General features: G+C 33.1%; 2 protein-coding genes and 1 pseudogene across 2 annotated transcripts; 2 read left to right on the forward strand and 1 right to left on the reverse strand.

Moving 5' to 3' along the window:
- Nucleotides 1–4,695: 4,695 nt before the first annotated feature.
- Nucleotides 4,696–12,158, reverse strand: LOC102810267 (uncharacterized). Its single transcript, XM_006814673.3, has 6 exons — nucleotides 11,887–12,158; nucleotides 10,872–11,029; nucleotides 9,899–10,130; nucleotides 8,764–8,846; nucleotides 6,482–6,561; nucleotides 4,696–5,349 (listed from the first exon to the last, which is right to left on the reverse strand). The coding sequence occupies exons 1-6, from the start codon at nucleotides 12,000–12,002 to the stop codon at nucleotides 5,137–5,139; spliced, it is 882 nt and encodes a 293-aa protein (XP_006814736.2). The 5' UTR covers nucleotides 12,003–12,158; the 3' UTR covers nucleotides 4,696–5,136.
- Nucleotides 12,159–12,164: 6 nt separating this feature from the next.
- LOC102801896 (uncharacterized) lies at nucleotides 12,165–15,488 on the forward strand. Its single transcript, XM_006814682.3, has 2 exons — nucleotides 12,165–12,401; nucleotides 13,756–15,488. Exons 1-2 carry the CDS (start codon nucleotides 12,351–12,353, stop codon nucleotides 14,134–14,136), a joined length of 432 nt encoding a protein of 143 aa, XP_006814745.2. The 5' UTR covers nucleotides 12,165–12,350; the 3' UTR covers nucleotides 14,137–15,488.
- A 286-nt stretch (nucleotides 15,489–15,774) lies between these two features.
- Nucleotides 15,775–20,745, forward strand: LOC100370703 (E3 ubiquitin-protein ligase LNX-like; annotated as a pseudogene).
- The last annotated feature ends 1,917 nt before the right edge of the window (nucleotides 20,746–22,662 follow it).

Below are 22,662 nucleotides of genomic sequence, written 5' to 3' on the forward strand. Positions count from 1 at the left end.
ATTATGACAAGCAAAACAAAACATCAAGACGCGGAGAAGAGGTCAGCACAAAACTAATAGGTCAAAAGACAAAGCTGTCTCCCACTACCTAGGAAAACTTGCGAATGTTCGAAGTACAGGTACCCATTGGACAAAAGATACATGGAAGTTTAGCAAACAATCTCCCCGACCCAGTGCAATGTATCCGGTTAGAATCAAAGCTCACGTGTCCCTTATTTGAGGGACCAAATTCTGCCGTAAATTCGCCCTTGGATTAAAAAATAAAATGGGATTTAAGAAAATAAAATGGGACTTTTAAGGTGTATTTTGGCGTCATTTTTCGGACATTTCAATCAATCCTGCCGGCTAAAATAGAGTCTAAGTTTTACCGTAGTCATTGACGTCTGTCTATTCAAGAGTACACATGTATGATTTTTATCGTGACAAGCGTGAGCGGGTAAGCTTCCTTTCGAGAATGAGCTGTTATCACTGTGAAAAATGTTAAATTATTCTTCAGATGACCAGTTTATTTTTTAAAAACAACTAATTTTTTTATTTAAAAAAAATCATGCCGTTTTTGCATCAAAATCCAAGCCAAAATATCGTACTACAACATCAATCTCTTCCGCATTGCGTTCAATAACATTAACATATTTAAATAAGCTATGGTAATTTGAACACGTTGGCATCATCCAGCTTTTTGATTGGTTAATTAGCGATTTGACCTATTTGACCTAAGAGAACATGGCGGATATCCTACAGCATCAAACGTTTATACGAGACCGGAATCATTCGCTTACGATGAAACTAAGTTGACTTTTATTTGTATTTCATAACCATTCAACAAATTTATTTTGTGTACATTATTATAATCACTACTGAGTACAGTAATAATCAACAATTCAGAAACGCAGCATGCCGAGATTTTTGTGTTCGTTTTTATTTGAAACTTCGTTTATTTAGAATATATTTTCGTTACCAATAAAATAAAAATCTCTCAGTCAATCCATGGAGCTCCATGGTCAATCAGAAACCCGGATTCATGCCTTCGAGGAAGGTCCCGTTTGAACGCTCACATCGGGTTTTTTTTCGTTTGGGGGAAAACTAAAACTGGTCGCAATTTTCGAATAAGAATGAGTCGGCAATTTTTAGTGGAGTCGAAAATTTGGAGGTAAATAAAACACCGAAACCCGGCAAATAAATAAGCGGTCGAATTTTTAGAGGGGTCGAAATTTTGGAGTTTTCACGGTACTAATTATTCCATTTCAATGAAACTTAGTACAAAGATGCTCTAGGACAATGTACAAACCTAATTAGTTTGGGGTAAAAATCTGTTCATATTAATTCCCTAATAAGCATAATAATTCATAATTTTTTGGTTCTAATCACATTTCAATTAAACTTGGAGACATAGATTTTCTGTTACATTGCGCAGACCTCATTAGTTTTACACTCAAATCTGGTCATATTAATTTTCTGATTTGCATAATTAGTTTTCAGCTAAGTAATTTCGAATTATATTTAATGTGTCTCCAATACTCTCAGCACATGGGAGTTCCTTCTAAGCTTTCTTTGATATTAGTTCCCGTTCGGACGAAGTCCGAAAACGGGGACTTATTACTCTGTCTCCACCCGTGCGTTGGTCCGTCTGTCAGGAGTCATATCTCAGCATCCTTTGGACCGATTCTGTTCATTCTTTGCATGTGCCTAGTACTTTATGTGGGACATATGCACATGCAGTGGTTTAGCGATTTGATTCAAAATGGCTGACTGGCAGCCATCTTGTTTTTGGAAAATGTTGTATTTTGGACATGCTTTGTCAGTTTTCATTCAAATTTGGTACATAGATTATACATGTTATGATACATGTTCCCGACTGTCCGTGCGTCAGTCCGTCCAGAGCCATATTTCAAAATCCTTTGGACCGATTCTGTTCATTCTTTGCATGTGCCTAGTACTTTATGTGGGACATATGCACATGTAGTGGTTTAGCGATTCGATTCAAAATGGCCGACTGGCAGCCATCTTGTTTTTGACTCCCATGTGCGAAGCACAAAATGGGAGTCTTTGCAGTTAGTGTGTCTGTATGTGTGTGTGTGTGTGTGGGTGTGTGTATGTGTGTCCGATTGTTCCACTGCTATCTCAAGAACCATACATCGGTTTTTGATGAAACTTGGTGCATAGATGCTCTGGGCCAATGCGCAGATTTGATTAGGTTTTGGTAAAAATCCATGCTCGTTAATTACCTAATTTGCATGATAATTAGCTAATTTTTAGCTGTTCTATGACTGTTCCACTGATATCTAAAGAACCACTCATTGGATTTTGATGAAACTTGGTACATAGATGCTCTGAACATATGCGCAGATTTGATTAGTTTTTGGTAAAAATCCGTGCATATTAATTACCTAATTTGCATGATAATTAGCTATTTTTTAGTGGTTCCATGACTGTTCCACTGATATCTAAACAACCACTCATTGGATTTTGATGAAACTTGGTACATAGATGCTCTGAACTAATGCTAGGTTTTGATTAGTTTTTGGTAATAATCCGTGGATACTAATTACCTAATTTGCATAATGATTAGTCAATTTTTGGTTTTTCCACTGATATCTCAAGTACTAATCATCACATTTCAATGAAACTTGGTACATAGATGTCATATGACACTGCACAGACCTGATAGTTTTTATGGTAATATCAGAACATATAATTACCTAATTTGCATAATTAATTAATTTTCAGCTTTCGATATAAGTAGTGAGCATTACATTTCAATGAAACTTGGTACTTACATACTCAAGGACTATGCAGAGATTGATTGTTTCGGATAAATATTTGTGTATATTAATCACCTAATTTGCATAATTAGTTAATTTTCAGCTTTTCCACGGGTATCTCAAGTACTAATCATCGCATTTCAATGAAACTTGGTACATAGATCCTTTAGGACTATGCAGAGACCTGATTAGTTTCAGGGTAAATAATTGTGCATATTAATTACCTAATTTGCATAATTAATTTTCAGCTTTTCTACTGATATCTAAAGTGCTAATCATCACATTTCAATGAATCTAGAATTATGCAGAGACCCAATTAGTTTTTGGTAAATATTTGTGCATATTAATCACCTAATTTGCATAATTAACCAATTTACAACTTTCACACTGATATCTCGGGTACTAATCATCACATATCAATGAATGGATGCTGTAGGACAATAGACAGACCTGGATAATTGTGGGTTAAAATCTGTACATATTGATTACCTAATTTGCATAATTAACCAATTTTAAGCTTTCACACTGATATCTAAAGTACTAATTTCCATTTTAATGAAACTTAGTACAAAGATGCTCTAGGACAATGTACAAACCTAATTAGTTTGGGGTAAAACTCTGTTCATATTATTTCCCTAATTAGCATAATAATTCATAATTTTTTGGTTCTAATCACATTTCAATTAAACTTGGTACATATAGATTTTGTTTCATTGCGCAGACCTCATTAGTTTTACAATCAAATCTGTTCATGTTAATTTTCTGATTTGCATAATTAGTTTTCAGCTAAGTAATTTCAAATTATATTTAATGTGTCTCCAATACTCTCAGCACATGGGAGTTCTTTCTAAGCTTTCTTTGATTTGAAAATGTCGTGTTTTTTACATGTTTTGTCAGTTTTCATTCAAATTTGGCACATACTTTATACATGTTAGGTTTCAAAATCGAATCAAGGATGGTCGATTGACAGCCATCTGACTTTTTTGCCTTACTACAATATTTCCAAGATTTATGTACCGTTTTCATTCGTATTTGGCACATACATCATACATGTCAGTTTGTTCCATAATCAGATCAAAGATGGCTGAATAACGGCTGTTTTTATTTTTAGCCATATTACTATATCTCTGTCACCCATGTATCATTTTCACTGATATTTAGCATGTCATAAATGGATACATGTACATGTCAATTCAATTTACAATTTGATCAAATATGGCCAACTAGCGGCCATCTTGTTTGTTTAAAATGTGATAACTTGGACATGCTTTCACTTTTGATCTATGTTTTTCTTTGCTGTCTTAAACCGGAGGGGTCGTCATGCAACATGTGTTTGAACAATCTGTTGTATACACCACTTGGGACTCAAGTTTCAAGGACACGCTCGTGACAACCCCTCTGCTTTAATATGATGAGCACAAAGAGACCTTTCAAAAATTTAACGGGGACTGTGTCATTTTCAATGACTTGTTTTTTTTAATTCATAAGATTTTGTTTATCAGACATTTTTGACATCAACATTAGGATACAACTTTCATATTGATAAAGAAACATGAAAATAGATAGAAATCAAAGTTCCAGTTGTAATGAAGTGCCATTTAGTAGAATCGACTGAGTGAGATGGTTTTTTGTGTTACTGCTGGTAGGATGATTTTGCAGACAATACAATACCCAAAGAACAGATGGATTTATAGTTTTCTATATTTTGAATTCTTTTTGAAAGATTGATCCAGAATCAAAAATTCATCTTTTCTCGTATGTGCAGTGTTGTCCCTACTGTTGTTGCATTGTATCAATTTAACAGAAGGCACACGTTAATGCAGATTTTACATAACCAGTTATTGATGGTGAACCTTATAATGAAATCACATGACTAGATTTTAGCCAATCACAAAGTTTACAAATAAGATGATAAATTGTTATCTGCTCAGGGTTTGTATAATCAATTTAATTATTCAAGAAAGAACATTGTAACATATTTGTTCTGATCAAAAATGTTAAAATATAAAATGATATATTCTTCAATATTTAATCATTATGTGGACTGAGACCTTAAAATAACAGTCATTCGTCTGCAGAATCTATGTGGTATAAACAGTGTTCTAACCAGACATGAAACATATGTCTTGTAGTTTATTTTTTTTGTCCCAGGTTTTTTACTTTTGTGAGACAAATTGTATCACAAAAATGTAAGAAAATACAAGAGCTTTTATAAATTATTAAAACCGTAAAGAAAAATGTTACATTTCTTTTTTGTAAGTATATTAATCCAAGGTCTTAACTGCTCTCCTACACTGGGGGCACACTTTGTGGTGAGTCTTGTAGATGAAGTCATTTATATTTGTGTAATAGAAACAAGTCGAATCAATTTTCTTTATGTATTTTGAGTTCTTTTGGCTTTTTTGACATCCCTGTATGCTTGTATGGCTGATGCCTGGCTTTTATCAAATATTCTCTTTTCCGCCACAGACATGTGTTTCCTCTTCTTGCTTGCTTTTGTTCTATTTGATGTTTTCTTCTGTGTTTTAACGACTGGCTTTGATGATTTTTCGAGAATTTTGTTCAGTAATAGCATTTTCTGTCTTGGCTAAAATAGAAACAAAAATAACAATATAGACGCGAGTTCAAATAAATCACTACATATTCAAGGGAAGATAATTAAGGGCTAGCAAATGCCAGTGAGTGATGAAGATCTCACTGAAGAAAATTTGCATATATTCAGGGGTCAATAAATAATTATGCATGACATTCATTCCAGCATTTCCTCATACATATTTTGTATTATGCAAATGAGCTGAAGGTGTATTTGATTTTGAACTTTAATAGCTTTCTTTGACATGACAAATTTCAATAATTTTTGGTTGTCCTCTATTGTAAATGGTCCCTGTTCAAAGTCTGAAAATGAGGGCTTATGTTTCAATTGACCTCTGTGTGCGTGTTTGTGCGTCACCTTTATCATGCCTGGGCTGATTACTTTCAAACTTCACTCATACATCATGCAACTTAAGACAAATATGCATCTTGATCCAATCTCAAGATGGCCGAATGGGGTGGGTATTGCAGATTTGGCAAAATCTTGCGCTTCAGTCTACAAATATTCAGGAGTTTGCAGAATGAATGGGGGAAGATATAAAAAGTGATTGCATTACACTAGTTATCTTATCAAGTTCAAGAAATATATACAATTTGAACATAAAGGGTCAGAGCATTTCAGAGATGGAGCTCCATTTCTGCATTCATTAAAAGAAAATGGCCACCAGTCAGGCATTTTGAATCTGATCTAAAAAAACAAAATGACGTGCATCAAGGTTTCGTAATGATATTTGTACCAAGTTTGAACGAAATCTGTCTATACAGAACCAGATTAATGGATGGCTTATTTTGATGAATTTTTAGCTCATCCACAATCTCAACATTTGGCAGTGCATATATTGGTCAGGAGATGAAACTTCAAAAATTTGCAAAATTGGAATGCAACTTTAAAAATTGGTCAGATTTACCGGTACCTTGTACACGCTATTTCTTGGCTTATACTAAGTGTGTAATGTTTTCTTACATTTGTACAGGCTAATGTGTTTGACCTCTTAGTTAGCCTGTGCTAAATAACTGTGTGTGAACGCAACTTGTATGCCATGATCAAAACTCAAACAAACTATAAACGGCTTTTTATGACTACCACTTTTTATTTGACATATATAAAATAAATTTAGATTTCTCACCTTGGTAATACCGCTGGCTTTCCTGGGTTTTGCTCTGATGTTCGGTGGCTCCATAACAACCTCACCAAATTTAACTCTATCTGCAGTGGAGTAGAAAAGCAACCACTCATACTTTGCATTTTTATATATTTTTCAATTCAAACTGAAATGAGAGGTGTATTTAGCTGATGGAACAACATTAGAACATTTTCAAATGACATCATTATGCTCATTAATTGGCTGATTACATTCAACTACAATTCTTCATTTTATGGCCATAGACATACCTCTATCATGTACTTAAGCACACACATTACTGGTACTAATAGGACAAATATGGTATATCAAGTATTTGATTATCTAAATTGGCGTGAATTGCAAAAAATATAATTTTGAATGATTTTCAGTGCGCATGAATGTTTGCAATCCTTCTGGTTTAAATTTCATTTTCCTAAATGCTTTTTTTTGAACATTTTTCCAACATTCACAAAGATTTGCATGTCGCAGTAATTGGGAATGAACGAATACAGGCAATTCCTAAAATATTTTCCAAAATTCATGCTTATTCATAATTATAAAAAATATATCATATAAAAATATTGAATATTGTCATGAATGAATGAATGCAAGTGTTAGTTTAGAAAAATGCTCAGCACATTGCCAGTTGAAAACATCCATAGACATACCACAATTAGTGGAAAAAAACAGTCAGCATACAAAGTGTTAAGTCAAACAAAATGTAGATCTATTTAATAATTATTTCACCACCAGTTCCCTCTTTTCATCACAAATTCATGAAATAGTCCAGTTTATAGTCTGCACTTTCAGAAGATTTAGACAAAAAATAGCCACATTTTTTGAGTAAAAACTGAAAATTGTCTCAAATTTTGTCTGTTGGCTTCAAAATTAGTGTTCATTTCCATAAATATTGGAGAATACAAGAAACAAGCAGCCTATCGGCTGAGATAGCTCCACTGTTAGCAATGCACATTTCAATTAAAGAACTGAAGACATCATTAGAAAATAAACAATATGTATAGTATCAAAGCAATCGGACTTACAGTTTTTAACAAGAAGTCGAAAATATCACTTTCTACCAAAAATGACCAAAATATTCACCAAAATTAGAGAATTGAAGATATCATCACGAAATGAACAAATCTAAGAAAGGTCTACATGTAGTATCTATATAGTAATATCAAAGCAATTGAACTTTTGGTTTTTAACAAGTCGAAAATATCACTTTTTACCAAAAATTACAAAAATATTCACCAAAATTAGAGAATTGAAGATACCATCACAAAATGAACAAATCTGAGAGAGGTCCACATGTAGTACCTATATATGTAATATCAAAGCAATCAGACTATTGGTTTTTTACAAGAAGTCGAAAATATCACTTTTTACCAAAAATGACAAAAATATTCACCAAAATTATAGAATCGAAGATACCATCACGAAATGAACAAATCTGAGAAAGGTCTACATGTAGTATCTAAATATGTAATATCAAAGCAATTGAACTATTGGTTTTTAACAAGAAGTCGAAAATATCACTTTTTACCAAAAATTACAAAAATATTCACCAAAATTAGAGAATTGAAGACATCATCACAAAATGAACAAATCTGAGAGAGGTCCACATGTAGTACCTATATATGTAATATCAAAGCAATCAGACTTGTGGTTTTTAACAAGAAATCGAAAATATCACTTTTTACCAAAAATTACAAAAATATTCACCAAAATTAGAGAATTGAAGATATCATCACGAAATGAACAAATCTGAGAGAGGTTCACATGTAGTACCTATATATGTAGTATCAAAGCAATTGGACTTGCGGTTTTTAACAAGAAGTCGAAAATATCACTTTTTACCAAAAATGATAAAAATATTCACCAAAATTAGAGAATTAAAGATATCATTACAAAATGAACAAATCTGAGAGAGGTCCACATGTAGTACCTATATATGTAATATCAAAGCAATTGCACTTGCGGTTTTTAACAAGAAGTCGAAAATATCACTTTTTACCAAAAATGACAAAAATATTCACCAAAATTAGAGAATTGAAGATATCAACATGAAATGAACAAACCTAAGAGAGGTCTACCCAAGGTACATATACACCAAGTATCAAAGCATTCAGGCTTGTAGTTTTCAAGAAGAAGTCGAAAAAGTAAAACATTGACACGGACGACGGACGACGACGACGACGAACAATCACTCATATGATAAGCTCCGCTCGACAAAGTCGACAGCGGAGCTAAAAAGTGTAGAAAAATTTTGGCAAGCGCCTGACCTATGTATACTTCCTTTTCCAAGGCATCATGTACTTTTTTCATTTTCTTGGCTTTAACTTTTTCTTTCTTTCTTACTAGTCTCCTGATGGGAATGAAAAAAAACACAAATAAACATGACATAGTGGGAATAAACAAAGACACCTGGGTCAACATGTGCATCATAATGTTAAATACTTATTTTAGGTGGAATCAATTTTTGCTGTGTTTGTTATGTATGAAGTTTATTTTCCATGATTTTTGATGAGTTTAATGTAAAACATGGGAAAAAAAGATATATTTGCTGGATTTTATTTTCACTGAATTATCCCTTTAGTGAAAATAGATTCCAGGCAAAAATCAAATATTTGACAATACTAGTGTAAACCATTTAAATTTCACTGAATTTTGAGGAATTTTATGATTTTATGGCACTCATAAAACCAAATTAGCAAAAGTCATTGACACTTCATCTTGTAGAACTCCAGAGAAAATTTTCACACAGTCACTGATTTGAGAACTTGTGTCTGGCACAATATTAAAGCAGCTGACTTCGGCACTGAAAGAATTTATAGAAAACAAATTGTTCAGAATTGTTCACATGTCACTTATTATCATGAGTGTTATGTTATGAGGTTTGTACATTTAGAAGTATATATTGCATTAAATGTATATAGACACACTTCGGCAAAACCAAAATAGGTTTTCTTTTGTTTGCTTTCAGTTTGAAACTTGCAATTTTGCATACTGTTAAAGTGTGCCACACATGGTAGAATGTGGAAATATTTTTTTTCTGTTTCTAATCACGCATTATGCGAGTTTGCGCAGTGAATAGAAAGTCATCTATTCAAACTGAAACGACAGGTTTCTCTCGGCCACTGGAAGAACGTTGGAACATATTTGGACATCAGTATGCATTGAGCTTGATGAATGGCTGGTTGGATTCAACTGTCATTGAAAGTTCTAATTATTTATAAAAATTAAGGGAATGGGTTTGTGTTGTTGATAGTAGCTACAGTAGTAGAAGTTGTTTTAGTAAAACTTTAGTAGTACTTTTGTTAAAATTTACGCAATTTAAAAGCCTTAGAAAGAAAAAAGCTCTGTGATAGCATTTATGTCAAAATATACATCATAACGTACTCCAGTGAAATTACTTACTCTTTCTTTTTATTCCTCTTATCTTTAGTTGATTCTTGTAGCTCTGGTACTGTTTCCATGCCTTGTTCAAGTTTTTCCACCATTTTAACACCATCAAATACCTCATACGTTTCTTTGTCCATTCTCCGGATAAATCTTTCTTCACTCTCCCATGATTTGGGTGTAAAAGTGATTTCTTCCATGCCAGATTCTCCCCTATCTTCAGGTTTCAATTTCTGATTGGGGGTGCTAACTGAAATGGTGTTTGAAAACAAGATAAAGGTGCGGGTTAAGAATGTTTGGAATCATGTGACACACATTCCTGTTATGATTACCGGTTGCATTATCAAAACAATCAAGTCTATTTAACGCCAATTTTACAAATATTTTTATTTCTGACTTCCCAGCCAATGACATTGACAAGTTTCTGAGCTGAGTATCTTGCTTAGAAAAGAATGAACCTTTTAGGTAAACATAACTTTGAAAATTTAAAGTCATGGGCTTATATGATTTAAAACTCATTAATATTAAACAGATGATCTCTTTGCAATGCCTATTTTTAATAGAATGTAGAACATGACAAGGCCATGTGAAATGCTGGTAATGGTTTATTTTATATTATGTAAATAAGTATGAACAAAAAGAAATTATTTATTTGAATTATTTATAAAATTATAGTGGCAAAAATAGAATGAGAAAAATATAGAATCTTTAACCTTTTTAACACCAGACTTTCTCACCCATATTTTTCTGCACTTTTTTCCTCTATACTAGTATTCTTCTTATTTCTGGAAATAAGCCCTAATTTTGGAGCCAACAGACAAAATTTGAGTCAATTTTCAGTTTTTACTAAAAAAAGTTTGGCTATTTCATCCCAATCTTTTGAAAGATAGTGCAGACTATAAACGGAACTATTTGTGATGAAAAGAGGGAACTGGTGGTGAAAAGGTTAAAAAATAATAAACCAAATTAACCTCATAATCACTGAATATACCTTTATATTTATTCCTTTGCTTCTTCTTTCCTTCAGATAACTTGTGTTTTTTTGCTTCCTTTATTGATTCTGCAAATAGTTTAAACCTCTGTGACATCTTCTCTTGTTCATTGATATTTTTTGGTCGTAAATCATCTTTTTGTTCATGTTTGCGTAACCTAAGAACAGGATTCATTCAAGTTCAATATTACACATATTGTCACATCCATTAATGATTTTTATAAATATTTATAAATTTCACAATACAAACTTGAACTTAAAGGAATTTTTCTATTGGCCAATGGAATAAAATTGGAACATATTGAAATGAAGTCATTGATTGACTGGTTGGATTCAACTGCGATTGAAATTTAAAAATATTTATAAAAAAAAAGGAAAATGGGTTTGTTTTTGTGATTATATATTCATAAATTATTTGCTAGGGATTCATAGTTTTGTGCATGTCAAATGAAACATTAAATTTCACTGTTTAGAAATATTGGTGATAAGTTTGGGCTTCCAAGCTTTTAATTAGTGTTCCAGTACACATGGATTTACTATGCTTACTCTTTATGGGTAAAAATGGATTTACAAAGAGTTGCTCATGCATATTCATTCTATTACAATGTAAATTGTATACAAGCTCTAAGACCTCAATAAAGCTATACGAATGATCTCAGAGTGCAACTGTAATTATTTAATGTGACATTAAAAGCATGATTTGAATATATTTATGTGAAACCACAATAGTATTGAGGCGAAAGGATAAGTGCATATAAAGTGTATACATGAACCCAACTACCACATAATCAGTTTTAATCAGCATATGAATACAAGTGTGGATGTTTACATAAAATTACACATAAATTACAAATAGACAAGCGTGTCGTTTGTCTGTTGCACGAAAAAACCATAGATCATGTTAGAAATATGAATACACAAATTGCCCGATCAATAGATGACATGCCAAGAGTGGTGCAAAGCACTGAGACACATCAATGTACTCAAATGCTTCGCGAACATACTGTATATGTACCTAGGTCTTGGTTTTCCTTTGCTAGTTGCTGATTTCTTGGAGGCATCTGTGGTGGATTCCCTTCCCTTTCCCTGGTAAAACGGGTCTATTTTCTTTATCCTTTTATGTCTGCCCATCCTGTGTTTGTGTGTGATACCCTGAGTTTATAAATCGAAATCCACAAACTGCTATGCTTGACACAAATATCAATGAATTAATATCAAAATACTGTACGAATAATCCAACGTGTTGCACGGGTCAAATGAAGTGTTATAGGGTATCCCAACATCCGGGTATTTCACTGACAAGTGGACAGACTTGCGCAATGTGCTTATGACGTCAATGAGGAAATTCCCAACCAGAATGTTTATCTCGTTGGACTCGAAGGCATATTCTATTTTCTTTCGTCTGAATCGCGTCTCGGAATTCCTGCTTACGATTTGGTGACAGTTTTACCAAAGAATTAGGAGACATGCTGATAAAACATGTCCCAAGGTCGTCTTTTATTTTGTTGTCTCAACGTGAGGCGGCTGTTGGTGAGTTGACCTTGATTATGATACCTTACAAAAATACTTCCATCCAGCGGGAGACTGGTAGTGTTTGTGGCGTTCACGGTATTGTTTTGTAAATCGAGGCATTCTGCTGGATCATTACGGAAAAAAAGTACAACGGAGTACTCCGGTATGCTGTACAAAGCCCGGAAGCCACGAAACCACGACAGTACCGGAATACGTGACATGGAATAGTTTCAATGACATTTACTAGTCTTCTTTAGTACAAAAATAGACTCGAGGGTCTGCTATACAGATCATGATGTTTCAGTGATTTTATATTAATAGTGGTAATTAGTATAATTTAATCAATTTTAATTAATGTAATAATTGATAAAGCTGTATTATGCACTACTGAAACCATCAGGGGGGTTTAGTATAGTATTTTAGATCTCTGATTTCACTAATAGCATTACGAATGTTATTTCACACCATGAAACAGATTTAATATGTTATTTTATAATTACGGGAAAATATTTATTCAAATATATACTTTTAGCAGAACTATAAAGAATATGCATACATCACATAATAGTAAAGAATATGTGCTGCAGTAACAAGACTAACAAGACAACTATTGTTTTTTTGTATGCTCTGAAGTATGTATTACCACTTTGCTACAACTCTTGGTTGCAGAAAAGTTTGAATTGTCTTCCTGTTTCCAGAAGACTTTTGTTTTTCAAGGTGACTGCCCCACTCACTGTGTTAACAAATGATGAGTTTTCTATAGAAGGAAAAATTTAACAGTTCATATTACATAACTAAATTTGTTAGCTAATATTAAATTAATTCACTTCATGAGAACCAAGAATGGATCATAAAATGAGACAAATAATTCACTGGAAAATCACTAGATTATATTGCTATACTTTATTTTAGCTGGAATTAATTTCCGCTGAAAAAGATTTTTTGGGTGTTTTGTATTTATTTTATTCTCATTGATTTTTGATGAGTTGAATGTGAAATATAGAAAAAAAAGGTATATCGCAGAATTTTGTTTTTACTGAATAATTCCTTCAGCAAAAATAGTGAAAATAAAGTATTTTACAGTATGGGTTATAATCCAATACCATATTTACTCTATTATAACTGCAATTTTGTGTTTATGTGCTCTTCTATCTGAGATGTCGTTCAATAGAGTAAATACGGTAGATATGCAAATGTTAAACATGTCCCATATGGTAATTTCAGAAAAGCAATGGAGCAATCAGACAGTCACTAAAAGAATACAAATGATTATTTATGTCGTGTTACATGTAGGGGGGAGGGGGTTGTATGTAAGTATGCATGCCTGCAAGACACACCTATTTCATTAATGTTATTCATTCTATGATTACAGACTTCTCAGAAACCAGTGGCAATTCCCTTTGTTAATCATACTACAATGCAACCAAATAAACAAATATCAGAAGTCATCATGAAAACAGAGTCACATGATATTAAACAAGAAGTCCAAGAAGTACCTGCTCATTCTTCTGAACAATCGGAAAGAAGCAACTGTATATCGACAGTAAAAGGAACAGCTGAAGAAATTCCAGGACGAGGACCACCCCCTGAATTACCCCAACACTGCTGCATGAGCGGCTGCTACAATTGTGTGTGGATAGACTATGCAGAAAAATTGACAGAATATTATCAGGACGGAGGAAAGCATGCACTTGAAGCTGTTGACAAAATAGAAGACATGACAGTGAGAGCGTTCATTAAAATGCACCTTTGATGGTCTTCGTATGATGGTCCTCTGTCTGTCTGTCTGTATGTTGACCTGAATAATACTTAATTCCACAATTTATATTTACTGCTACATCTGAGATGATGCATATTTAAAATTTACATAATGACATTTATATACAAATTCTGAGTAAATGAAAATTTTTAATCAGGACTGTTTCTTGAGCTATATCAAGCATTGAAAACTGTTGTATACTTAAAACATATTTACATTTACATGAGTCAATGAATAGAAAAGCCTATTTTTTAACATGTCTCATTTAAGATATAAAAAACATTATCAGTGCAACTATAAAATGAATTGAGTATGAAATGAATATATTGAGTGCTTGTTTTTTTTTCATCTTTTTAAATATGTATTCTTCTATTTTATCTTTTGTTTTATTTTATTATTTATTTGCTTGTATTTTTGTTAATCGCGAAAGTTAAAATAATGCAAAATAATTAGTATGGTGGGTAATAAAATGGAATAAAGAATAAGAAATAAAAAAATGCATACCGGTAAATATACCCACAAACATCTTATATTATTCACATTGATTATTTAATCAAGTTAAAGTTTATTACATGTTTTGTGCAATGGTCATTGCTTTCATAACCTTTCTGTGAAATGATAAGTGGTGACCACTCAATACAACCGTCACAACATTAAATCATATTCGTGCAGTATAAGTTATTTCCAACAAAATTTGAATAGCAGATATAATCCATCATTTCCTCAACTTTTGAATGACAGTTTTAATAATTGTGGATGAATAAACTGTCAAAAGTCCACTATGTTGATGATAGTAAAAAAAAATAGTAAAATGAAAATATTGACGCTAATGATTTATAATATTGACTTGCTTAATAGAATAATGATCATATTGCCATTGAAGATTAGGGGTGAACCATTTTAAAAGAATAAGAAAGATGGAAAATGGTATGGCTGCACAGTTTGGAATACCTTTCTTATATTGGAGTATAGTTTTTTGCATGGATTACAACTACTGTAGTATTTAGTACCTTGCTGTGTATTTTTCTATCATATGTCTTTTTACACATTAAACTATTTTAAAGAATAATATATTTATTAAGAGTTTTAAATATTCTTGTATTTACTCTTGTTGTGATATAATAAATGGTTTGTTTCTTTCATGTTGTTCTTCGTTTTTCATAATTTTTTGTGAAAGTTGGGCATGGATTACATGACAATGTGCTTTGATTTATTTTTGTTCGACCATGGAGCCATTATTCCATGCTAACATGAAACACTTTTCTTTTGTGTGTTGCAGTTATGCCAGAAAACTGGCCAAATATTTCATATATTTTTTCAGCCTATGTCACCAACCTACAATTTAATATCTCCATACAGGAAAGCATTCTGATGTTGACAAAATGGCTGCCATTCAGTAAAATTAATAAATTTTGGGTATTTTCATTCATGAGTAGGCTTTTACCTTGAGGAATTTACATGAGATATTATGGAATGGCTCAGTTTAGATTCATAAAAAAAGCAGAAGTGATATGGTGTAAATGTCAGTAACTTTATTGCCTGCGCGAACATATATTAAGAATATTCAAATTGTTTGTTGGTGGCGCTAAACGAGTTCGCTACAACAGACGCGCATGCGCATTCTTATACGCACCAAGTTTAAAAAAATAAGTTCTACCGCAGCAGTGTTATTGGCCTACTGGCGGTTTCTGTCAAATTATAGTTAGTATGTTTAAAAAACGACAGCGAGTAGAAGAAGAAGAAGTCGAAGAGGAAAGGTATAGTAAATATATTTCTAGGCTGTAATGTATGTCGATCGACTGAAAATAAACAGCGATGCCATGACCATTGTCGAGTGTGACAAAATTTATATACACTTCCACTCCGTGACTAGCCCTGGTACACTTGGCCTCCTTCCGGTGATCATTCGGCCTAATGATCAGCAGAAGGAGGTCAACCTACAGGACTGTACACCGTGACGGGACACAAAGTTTATTGCCATACATGGTTAAGGTTTGTGTCATAATCGATCAAGTGTTTGTGTTATTAAACTGGCCGGGTACAGGACCACAGTCCCTAAACTTTGACGATGTGGCAGGACTGTACACATTGGGCCCGATTTTAAAAAAATAAACATCAAAATCACATTTTTGATTTTTGTAAGTTTCTATGAATATTTCGCCATTTTGGTGCTTTTGTTGAACAGATTGTTCTCTGAATCAGGGTTCTGCAGTCAAAAGATTTCTGAATAATTGATCAATGATTTAACCCTCATTCTCTGTGATTTAGCTCAATGGTATATTCAAAATAAAGATCAAAGGGAGCCCAGGAACTATGATCAACTGTACGCACTCCCTATGAGTGCGCGGAGGGTGGGGGTGGGGTATCGGCTCACATTTTTTAAACTGGAAAACAGACGAACAGAATGAAAAATAAAATCTATAAAAAATACCAGGTTGAAGAATATTAGTTGCTCTTTCAAATTTCATCGAAGCCTTGCCTATATTTTACCTATATCTGCAGAACAAATCTAAACAGCAGAACTAAACAAACTGACTCCATTTATGAACAATTAACGGTTGGCCCGAACGCACGGCACAGTTGGAGGCGTGGCCTGTTCAGCATTTGTCAACAACTAATCATAAGACTGGTATGAACCACATCAAGGTTACGACTCGGTTAGCCTTGCTCAACTGGTTTGTAACCAGTCTTGTGATTGGTTCTTAGAATTTAGAATTCAAATTAATGTTGTGTTGATAAACATTGATTTTCCCATATTTCAATGCATTGAAATTTAAGTATGAGGTTTGACCTGGGCGCAACTTGCACTAATTACCGATACCTTCCAATTACTTAAAAAAATACCTATTATTGGTTGCAAATGCTATGTCATGAGAAGGCATCTGTGCGCATTATGAGCGTAGACAATTTTTAGCCCATGAGCCAATCACTATTAACAAGTTAGCAAAATAAATAATTAATATACCACATTTAGAATGTACATGTATCAACTTAAACAAGTCTTTACGATCAATTCAGTGGTTACGCATGTATGTAGATCAGCAATAGTACCACATATAATAGTCAGGGATCTCGCCACGCTGGTCGGTGGTGGTCGGCCCTGACCGGCACCCAAAATTAGCGACCACAACGGAAATGCTTCCGACCGGGACTATTGTCCGATTGTTATTATAATTATGTACCGACCGACACACATCCTGTCAGTCGCGGATTATATAATTTGTAAACAATAGACCTAGTCGCACGATACGTAGCGGCTAGTCAATTTTGTGAAATTAGCACCTCTTTGTAAGTAAATACTTTCTGCGATAATGTCTCCGACTGTGTCAGTCTTTAGATTGAAAGATAAAATTCTTTCAAAATCAATTTCACCCCGATATAACATGGTCAAAGCGGAGTTCATGATCTGACAGTTTACGCTACTCAAGAAAAAAATCAACGTGTTTATTGCGTGATTTGGTAAAATACGCTTGAACTGTTATCATCGCGATTCATGTAAAACTCTTCTTTCAAAACCTATTTTACCTTTTAAAAATTGCTAATCACCTCTTTCGTTCACCGTTGTGCAGTTTTCAACTGAAATCGATGTTTTTAAATTCAAACTCTTCTAAATTGTGAAACATAATTTCTTAATTCCAAAAATATTTGCTGCGACCGAACTTATTAATATTCATTGCTAATTAATATTCATATAGCTCATTAATATTCATGACCGACCAGCACTCACGTTGGGCTGGCGAGATTCATGGATAGTACCACCTCCCTCAAAAAAGGTTCCTTCTAAACATGGGTAACTCTGAGTGCAGATTGCATCTTTGAGTAGCTAAAAATGAGTGATGTATGATATTTTTTCTTGTTAGATATTTTCTAAACCCGACGGCTGTTAGTAGACATCTATATTGTTCCATCTGTCAGGAGGTTTTCATTGAGCCTCAAAGAGCTCCTTGTGGACATAGCTATTGTAAAAAGGTAAGAGGGATTCAAATCTAATCATGGTGTGTCTATTTCTTGACAAATTTTGTGAAAGTCACTGACACCGCAGAGAATTTGTCACTGCTTCAAAATTTTGGGAATTTCACTGACTTGTGAAATTCATGAAAATTTGCCCCTTGTGAAATTTACAGTACATTGCTGGCAACTCACATGAGTGTGCCATAGATCTTATTCCAAAATTGTTGCTAAGATACATAGATGTACATCTTATTCCAAAATGGCTGCCAAGATATTGTTGAGAGTGAGACTAGTTTGCCCCATTCATTTCTCTTTTTTCTGTCATCATGTCCACTGTTCCAATTACCATAGTTACATATGGATGCAGGAAAATAGATCTTTACTAAGAGGCAAGAATAAGTTATGTGGCTCTTTCATTTTTAACAATAACTTGGTGGCCATTCGCATCTAATTTCTAAATGTCTATTGTTGGTTTGTCAGGTTAGCTTTGTTGCTTTTCATGTTTATCATCTTCTCGTATATGGAGAGTTTAATTGCATTATGAGACATTTATAGTATTTCCATTTCAATTCTACAGTGCATTTTACCATGGTTACATAAAAGTAAAACATGTCCCGACGACAGGTAAGATAAAATTTATTGTAAATGTATGCTATCGCCCAGTTACCCCGGTATGTGCTATTTTCTTGTTGTTAAATTAAAATGAAGAACATTGAATCAAAGATTTTGAGTGACTGCAAAATCTAAGCCATGTTTCACACAGATATTCATTTGCCTAATTAATAAGATACTGAGGTTGAATCTCTAAAGGATCCGATTATTATAAAACTAATGGAGATGTTTTCTTTTTGTAATTTATTTATGGAAAAATTTACCATCAGAATTATGGCACCAGTTCTCATGGGACAAGAGTGTTTTTAATGGTTTTGTTTTTTTGTGTAATTTTGTTTCTGTAAACCACTTTGAAACATAGTACAGAGGGCTATATAAAATGTGTATAAATAATAATAATAATTTTTTTTTCATAACCTGTTTTTGGAATACAGATGTGAAAACAAAAATACAAATTAAATTATGGCGTGGGACCATCCAATTTTTCAGACAAATCTTGTTTTATGAAACACTAAATATTTGTATGAAATAAGGTGACACAAATTTTAAAGTTTCAAAGATTTATAAATACTTTGATGTGAGTAATCAACACTTATAGTTTGCTATTTAAAAACATACCATTTTTAGGTTAAAAAAAATGAAATTTCATGAAATCTATTTTTGCAAATGATAGGCAAGATACTTGAGTAACCCTAATTATGATTATCGCAGTTTGTTTTATTTTCTCAGTGTATTACTCACTAAGAAAGTAATTTAATACCACATATACGCGGTATATGAAATACAATAAAATGGAAGATGCCATTTTAATGTTTTTGGTATATTAATAATTACGTTTCTCGACTACTAGTACTGTGAAACAATTTATTTTCACTATTTTGATGTTTTGAGCAAATTCACTGTGTTTTAATTTCACGAATTTGAGAAACAATGAGTTTTAGTATTATTTTACATGTTCCGTAGATTCAATTCAGCATATTTTACCTATCAGCGAAAATTAACAGTAACAATGTTGAATGGATTGAATACTGTTATGAAAACTTTGTTTGATTTCGAAGTCAACTCAATAACAATATTTACTTTACTTATTTTTCAGAAAACCAGTTCAGATTCATCAGCTGCACTTTGATTTCATTCTGGCAAATATAATAGGAGATCAAATGGTTGCATGTCCATACAGGAAGTCAGGCTGTCTTCACATCGGTCAGCTGGAACAATTGGCGTCACATAAAAAATCCTGTAATTTCAACCCTAAGAACTTACCAGCATTTCTCCTTGCAAATAAAGAAAATTTAACTGGTCATGATCCAACACCAAGCTCTTCTCAACAGTGTGGTATGTATATTTTTATAATTCTGTATTGTTTTCTATTGGTATTTTGCATACACTTGAAATTATACTGCCTTGAGTTTTGTATATAATGTCATAGCTAGTAATATCTTGTAATAACAACGTTAGCCTGTACTAAGAAAAGTGTTTGAATGCTTAGTATGGGCTGAGTTACAGAGAACAGAGAAACAGAGAAATTAAAGTTAAATGTCCACAATTGGGTCTAGCTGATATGCAAACAATTGGAACTTGATTTAATCTCAGCCATACTAGAGTGTGGTCTGAACTTATGATTCAACAAATGTTAGTTTGAGAGTTGATATATTGTCATGTTCAACATATTGATTTGTAAGCAATGTGAAACCTTGAGTAGCCTCACATCGAGGACAGATTATCTAGATGTGATTATAAAATATAAAACAAAAAACAAACAAACAAACAAACATCATGGCTACCAATACAAAATAACTTTGTATTTGTGTGTCGTCTATCATTATTCACCCAGCAGAAGAGGAGTAAGTAACTTATTTGCATTTTTCAGTTATTAATTTAGATGAAAGTGTGGAAGACGAGGACTCAGGAGATGAAGATGATGACGACGTGTTACCGACACCGGCAAAACCATCCTTAAAAATGAGATTATTTCAAAATGGTGGTGGTCAAAGAGAGTTACTTTGTTCTATGTTTAAAAATTCATCCAATAAAAGATGAGTTTCTGAATAATGGTGATCATCAATCACTGATGAGTTGAATATCTTGACTACTGTAATATAAATGTTAAAGGAATTTTGTGCTGATACTGACATTGAGATTGGAGAAGGAAGGATGAGTGACTGTTGTCAGTTTACAAAGGCTTGTCATCGTGCAGCATAACATAGGTAAATCTGGCTGCCACGTCACTGTATACCTTGATCCATGCCTGATGTCTTAGCTAAATAGACCTTTTTATATACCATCTAATGCCTCAATCTTTATGACAATGTTTCCAACAGCAATATCTATTGATATGGTAATATGTTAAAATGATACTTTTTGAGAGGTTGAATCTGTATATATCGATTGTGGGTTTACTGGAGAAAGTGGAAACAAAACACAAAACAGACTCTAAGGTCCAACTAAAAGTAACGATAGTTTTATTTCTTTGCAATAATGATATAAAACATGATTTAATGAATTGCAAAATAAAAATACTAATTAAATTAAATTTGGATATTTTAATTTTATTAGGTGGTTTGTTTACTTATAGTGGGAGGAGGGAGGGGGGGTCAGAATTATCAAATTAAGGATAATCCCAAGGAGATAGCATTTACTTGTGGATTATGTCTTGTACATCTGGGACTACCAACCCAGTATACTCTGCTAAAGTTGAAATCATCCTTGTTATCAGAATTATTTTTAGAATGGATATTTTTAGAATGGCTAACGCATGGGACCGACAGTTTAAAAGTCCAAAGAAAAGACTTTCCGTAACTGAATAATGAACCTCAATTGTTTGATCGATTTTAAAATTCAAAATGGCAGTCTGAGTGAGTGTATCACTATTGGGGAATGTCTAAAGTAGTTGTTGCCATGGAAACAAGTTTGGGTATGCAGATTTGTATTTGTTTTTATTTGAGTGAGAATTTGTAATGTTATTAAAATCAGTCTGCGATCCTTAATTTCAGTATTTTGATATTTTAAAAACAATGAATTAATTGTACATCAGGATTCACCTAGAAGTCAAAGGTCGTCTTTGACTTACTAGAATATCATCACATACTAAGATACATGTAAAGGCGGCAGTCGTTGTGCCGCGTCCTGTTGGATATGGGACTCATAGCGACGTATACAACGCGTGTAAAATGCATTGTTTATTTACATGAAATTCGAACACGCGCTGCGCGACGACCACCGCGCTTGTAGTTACTTGTTTCATATTTTACTACAATACTGCCTTTGTATCCTGTGTATCAATACTAGATTTGTACAAACTTGCAAATAAATTGAATTACTTTTTTAACATTCGTCTGCAAATGTATATATATTTCATTGCTCATTATAGTAACTGAATACTTGTGTATGTAATCATGCGTTGACTACGAGCCGGAACAACGTGCATCGATCCTGTCATTCCTAGAAATATGATGGTAAATGTCTATTTAATGAAAATGAATTACAATACATACGATCAAGCCCCTGAAAGAAAGTAAACTAGCAACAAAAGTTATGTATTTCCATCCCTAGGAAAAAATATATACTGTGAAATACTTTATTTTCGCTGGAATTAATTTTCGCTGAAAAGGCTTTTTGGACGTTTTGCTTGGAATTTATTTTCACTGATTTTTCATGAGTTTAATGTGAAATATAGGAAAAAAAGTATTTTCGCTGGATTTTATTTTCACGGAATCATCCCTTCAGCGAAAATAGCGAAAATAAATTCCAAGCGAAAATAAAGTATTCTACAGTATATTTTTTTCAGTTATCAACCTTTTTGCTGGGAACAGTTAAGTTTTCTGTGCAGTAAATTTCATGAAGGCATGAATATTTTTTATGTGTACCATATGTATAATTATTTTATAAATGTCAATTGATGGTTGGAAACAACCTGGCCAATCACAGCGCCTTTATACGGATGTATAGTAATAAATC

The sequence above is a fragment of the Saccoglossus kowalevskii genome, chromosome 8, assembly GCF_978046115.1.
Source record: "Saccoglossus kowalevskii chromosome 8, keSacKowa6.1, whole genome shotgun sequence".
In the NCBI taxonomy this organism is placed as follows: domain Eukaryota; kingdom Metazoa; phylum Hemichordata; class Enteropneusta; family Harrimaniidae; genus Saccoglossus; species Saccoglossus kowalevskii.